Source organism: Primulina tabacum, chromosome 16, assembly GCF_025594145.1.
Source record: "Primulina tabacum isolate GXHZ01 chromosome 16, ASM2559414v2, whole genome shotgun sequence".
Taxonomy (NCBI): Eukaryota; Viridiplantae; Streptophyta; class Magnoliopsida; order Lamiales; family Gesneriaceae; genus Primulina; species Primulina tabacum.
In genome coordinates, this window is record NC_134565.1 from 27,926,011 (window position 1) to 27,931,396 (window position 5,386).

At 33.1% G+C, this 5,386-nt stretch overlaps 1 protein-coding gene across 1 annotated transcript; it reads right to left on the bottom strand.

Annotated features, from left to right (window-relative positions):
- Window positions 1-2,629: 2,629 nt before the first annotated feature.
- Window positions 2,630-3,253, bottom strand: LOC142530194 (uncharacterized). The gene is made up of 2 exons (XM_075635993.1): window positions 2,977-3,253; window positions 2,630-2,942 (listed from the first exon to the last, which is right to left on the bottom strand). Exons 1-2 carry the CDS (start codon window positions 3,185-3,187, stop codon window positions 2,683-2,685), a joined length of 471 nt encoding a protein of 156 aa, XP_075492108.1. The 5' UTR covers window positions 3,188-3,253; the 3' UTR covers window positions 2,630-2,682.
- Window positions 3,254-5,386: the final 2,133 nt, after the last annotated feature.

Below are 5,386 nucleotides of genomic sequence, written 5' to 3' on the forward strand. Positions count from 1 at the left end.
ATATCATATTTCAACAATGAATTATTACCTCGTTTGACTATCTGTATTCCATTTTTAAAAAAATATTATGGTTTTGAATTTTGGTGCTAATTAGTTTAAAACAATTAATTTCTCTACATTAATGATTTATTTATTTTTATTTTCTGGATTTAGTGGCATAATTCTTGTCACTCCACACCACCATTGACACGATGTTTTCGGAATATTTGACTAATTTTTTCATACAAAATGAAGAAGTCTAAGTCACCTTATTTAAGTTTAAAATAATTTTGAATTGGAAAGTAAATATTATAAAAATTTGATTCTAAAATGAAATTATATAGATACAATCAATACAAATAAAATTTGCAGAAATGTGGCCAGAATTTTTTAGTTAATGTTCTATTTGTTTGATGACAAAAACTTGTATGAGACGGTCTTATGGGTCGTATTTTTTGAGACATGTCTCTTATTTGGGTCACTCATGAAAAAATATTACTTTTTATGCTAACAACATTATTTTTTATTGTGAATATCGATAGGGTTGACCCGTCTCACAGATAAAGATTCGTGAGACCGTCTCACAAGAGACTTACTATTGTTTGATTGTTTTTCTTATGACCTTATTTATCTTCAAAATGTTGGTTAGCAAGTTTTCAACATAATCCACCTATTTTATATGATGAGACGAACTGATTCAGAAGACTTAATTTATTTTGACAACTATATATAGATCTATTACAATGTATTAAGTGAGGACACACATCCAATAGAAATTGTTTTTGGTCAACTCTTTTCCAATATTTTGATAATACCCTTAATTTTTTTTTTTTACTTTTTTTATCTGGCCACAATTCACAAATCATTCAACTCAGTAACCGCCTATTTTCTTCTTATTCAAGTTCTCACATCATAAAAAAAAATCATTAAAAAGAAAAAAATTCCACCAAAGATCCCAATCGATTATATTATTCTTTAGTTATATGAAATTCTATTGAATTTATTTGTAGATTTTGCGTATATAATCACGAGTCACTTGTTGCTAGTGTAGTGAAAACATGGCAATAGTTCGATAACTTGTTCTATTTGGCTATTTTTTGTCCCATTGCTAATGCAATGTCCAATTCCATCGGAAATCGCTTATTAGTGTCGGAATATGATGAAATAACAATTTAACGGTGCATATTTTTTTGTTGTTAGAAAAATAATATCGGTTTATCGTAGTCAAGTGGCAATGAAGGTATAAATTTTTTTTTTTATATTTAAAAACGTCCATTGGAAATCGTATGAAATAAACTATTTATAGGCTATTTAAATCTGATTTACCTTTTCCTCGCAAAATAATTGGTTATTTTTTTATACTAGATATAGATCATTTTGACACACACACATATATTTCAAAAAGAAAAGTTGGTATTTGGAAACGATGAAATTGCACATAAAATTTGTAATATATATTTATTTACCCGTCAATCCCAAGTATCGAGCAAACATACAAGGCACACAAGAGGCCCGATGGGAGCTCACTCCCTGATTTTTCTTTCTTTCATTTTTTTGGAAAAAAAATAGTTGAACACATATCCATAACAAATATCACTACAAAAAAATCTGGTGTTAGGTGTTAGCGACGGTTTTTCAAAACCCGTCGCAATCAAAATCCGTCGCAAAATTTTGCGACAGTTTAAATAAAAACCGTCGCAATTTAAAAATTTGCGACGATTTTAATAAAACTGTCGCTGATTAGCGACGGTTTAATCATAACCATCGCAGATTAGCGACGATTTAAAAAAAATTGTCGTTAATTAGCGGTAATTCTAGGGAACCGTCGAGACTTGTCGTTAATTAGCGACAATTTAACTTAAAACGTCGCTAATTAGCGATAGTCTCATAAAATTGTCGCTATAATTAGCGACAAATTTTCATAAAACCGTCGAATTTAAAAACCGTAGTGACGGTTTAAACAAACCGATGCCAATAGTGATGGTTTTATGAGAAACTGTCGCTCATAGCGACCATTTTTGAGAAAACTGTCGTAAATTGTCTATAAATTCGGGCATTTCCATCCATTTTCCTCCGCACCGCTTGACATCTGTGATATATTTTTCTTTCTTAGGCGATTTTGTTGTTCGCTTATTTTATCCCAAGGTTTAATCGTTTCATACATTATTTACAAATTTGAAAATCATTAATTTAGATGAGTTGAGGATATTATTTAAAATTTGTACAAATAATTATAAAAATAAATATTTTTTATGAAATTATAAAACAACATTTTTTGTTATAAAAATGAAATAATTAGCGACTGAAACCGTCGCTAATTAGCCACTAGTTTTGACAAAACAGTTGCTAATTATGTCATATTCAGTCGTTAATTAGCGACGGTTATGTCTTACACGGTCGTTAATTAGCGACGGTTGTGGCCTAATTCCGTCGCTAAATTGGCGACGGTTATCTAATTAGCGACGATTTATCTACTCAAAACCGTCACTAGTAAGCGACGAGTTTTGAAAAACCGTCGCAATCATAGCGACGTTGTTAAGTTCCGTCGCTAAAACCGTGTCTAATTTGATAAGCGACGGTTTTAGCGATGGAATAAACCATCGCTAAGTAGATTTTTTTTTGTAACGTATATGTATATATCACACACACACACACACATATATATATATATATATCACATAAATTATTTATTTTCACTCTCATTTAGTTATCTTCTACATATACCTTACATGCAACACTCGATAAAACAATGATTTCACCCGTGGTTGGTGTCTGATCTAGCACGAGATCCTGCTGAAGATCCCGATTTTCAGAGCCTGAACCAGTTGAACCCGATCCACTTCTTGGTGTTGCGTATGATCCAGTGGATGAGCCTGATTCTGGGCCTGCATCACCACCCAAACCTGCACTTGAGCTAGAGCTAGAACTCGATCTTGAATTTGAACTCGAGCTAGCACTCGACCCTGCACTTGCCCTAGAATTTGCTCGAACTTGAACCAGACTCTGAGCTTGAGTATGATCGGGAGCCACCACCACCTATGCCTATGCCAATGTCAATGCCCATGCCCATGCCCGCACCCATGTCACCCCCTATGTCCAATCCCAGGTCTTTCCTGGCAACTCGGCGGCCTCCGCAAACCGTCGCAATTGCTAAGATAGTAACTAGCAAAACAAGGACGCACGGATTCACTTTTTCCATATTTTTCATCTCAATATTGTAACAACTTACGAGGAAAACAAGAAGTTTTTTAGACGATTATGTTGAGATTTTTGAGGTTGTGACATTCATGAGAAAATGCAACCCTATTTATGGTTGGTACGAGGATGTTGCCAAAAAGTCAAATGTCGTGGAGTGGCACTTGGCTTCATTATTATAATTATACGAGGGAAAAAGAAATTAACAATGATGTCAAATTGAAGCAACTTAGATATTATTTGGTGAATTATTATATATATTGAGTGGGAAGTCTGTTTGGCTCGATATGCGATCGCCACATATGTTAACATTGTGAAAGTGCCGCCGACCCACAATTCCACTAAACGCCCCAGATCAGTTTAATATGTACAAGAAATTGTTTTTTTTTAAAAAAATAAAAATATAGAGTTCCAATCATATTTTGCTCACGTACAAAAACTCCCTTTTTTGTTGACAAATGATTAAAAAATATATAATCATGTGCTACTAGATTATTGAAATCACATATTCTCTTTGTGCATTATAAACTTTTGAATTTTGGGATAAGATTTAGATAATGTTGGGAATGTAATCAAAGTCTTATATGGAAAAATCAAACGAAAGATCACGAGTTGTTAGAATATATCTTCATTAGTATGAGGTTTTTTGTGTAAAATCCAAAAATAAATTCATGGGAGCCATGTGAATGGAAAAATTCTAATATACTTAAACGAATGAGATTTTTGGGTAAAACCCAAAAACAAATCCATGAGAGCCATGTGAGTGAAATCCTCAGATACTTAAACGAAGGAGATGATGACTCTCAGTAAATCCGTGATGAGCTCACGAGATGAGGGCTCCCAATAAATCCATGATGGACCCTCGAGATGGGTAATGCTCCTGGTATTTCAAGTAAGGCGTGCGCACCAATGTATTGAAGAGGAATGACCTCGATTGGAGGACTGATAGACTTAAAGGGAGGCTCAGATCATGAGAATAATGGTGGAACTTCATTCGTGTAGAGGATTGTTAGAAATGCAACTAAAGTTCCACATTGGAAGATCGAAAAAAAAATCATGGGTTAATATGAAGTTGGAAAATATCATGGGTTAATTGGTCTGCTTTATTCCTAATCACAATTCCATCTTTGTTTAGTTTGTTTTCATAAACCCATCGAGTTCCTATGACTGATTGACGAGAAGGTCTAGGAACTAAATACCATACATATTTATATCAAACTAATATAGTTCTTCTTGCATAGCATATATCCAACCGTTATCTAAAAAGCTTCGTATATCTTTTTAAGTTATAATTCCAAAAAAAAAAAAAATTTCGCATGCAGTAATTCATTATTCATATTGTCTAGTTCTAGAGAGTGTTGAAGGGTTACCGATCACTAGTGATGGTGGATGTGTTTCTCCATTTGTAACTTGGTCCAAGTGGATTGCTATCAACATTGTTTGGAGTAGGATCACTTAGGTTATCTAAGTCTAGTTCCCATCAGCTTGGTTCTCAGCGATAGCTTGGATATCATCAGTCTGGTTCAAGTTGGATTGGTTCAGATGAATCTGGTTTTCTAGTCCTTCGTTTCTTTGAATGACTGACTAATATGAGATCTCAGTTCAGGTGTCAGATGAATCCTTTTGTTAACATTGATTTCATCTTCGCTGTCATCTGCTAAATCATTACTTTAATTTGATTGCTCAAATCAGCAAGGTTATTTCAATCATAAATCAGTTCACTTTAATAAAAAATCAACATGAATAGTTTCTTCAACATTTAAAGATTTCTTATTAAATACACGGAAAGACTTACTGATTCCTAAATAGCCAAGAACTATGTCAAAATATGATTTGATATCAAATGGAGACCAATGATTTTTACTATTATTATGAATATAACATTTTCATTAAAAACAAGAAAATAAGATAAATTCGGATTAGTCTTATTCTGTATCTCATTTGGGGTTTTTGTAACGTTCGTTCGTTTTTAAAATTCTACTGGACATTTTTTTTAATAAAAGCTCGCATTTTCGAAATAACATTTAAAATAATCGAAATTATCTTACCGTAAAAATAGTTCAGTTTAAATTAACCAAACTCATCCAAAATCATACGTAAACATAAACGAGTAAAAATCTTAAATTCATCAACGTATGAAAATATTCATCTCCTCTCTATCTCATAAATCGTAATGCGGAAAACATGTGGTCCTCGGGTCGTGTCACCCCAC

Excerpts from the sequence above, each read along its gene's own strand:
- LOC142530194 (XM_075635993.1), bottom strand. The coding sequence starts at position 3,187 with ATGAAAAATATGGAAAAAGTGAATCCGTGCGTCCTTGTTTTGCTAGTT. Across the intron at positions 2,943-2,976 it reads ATACTCAAGCTCAGAGTCTG|GGTCGAGTGCTAGCTCGAGT; the intron begins GTTCAAGTTCGA and ends GGGCAAGTGCAG.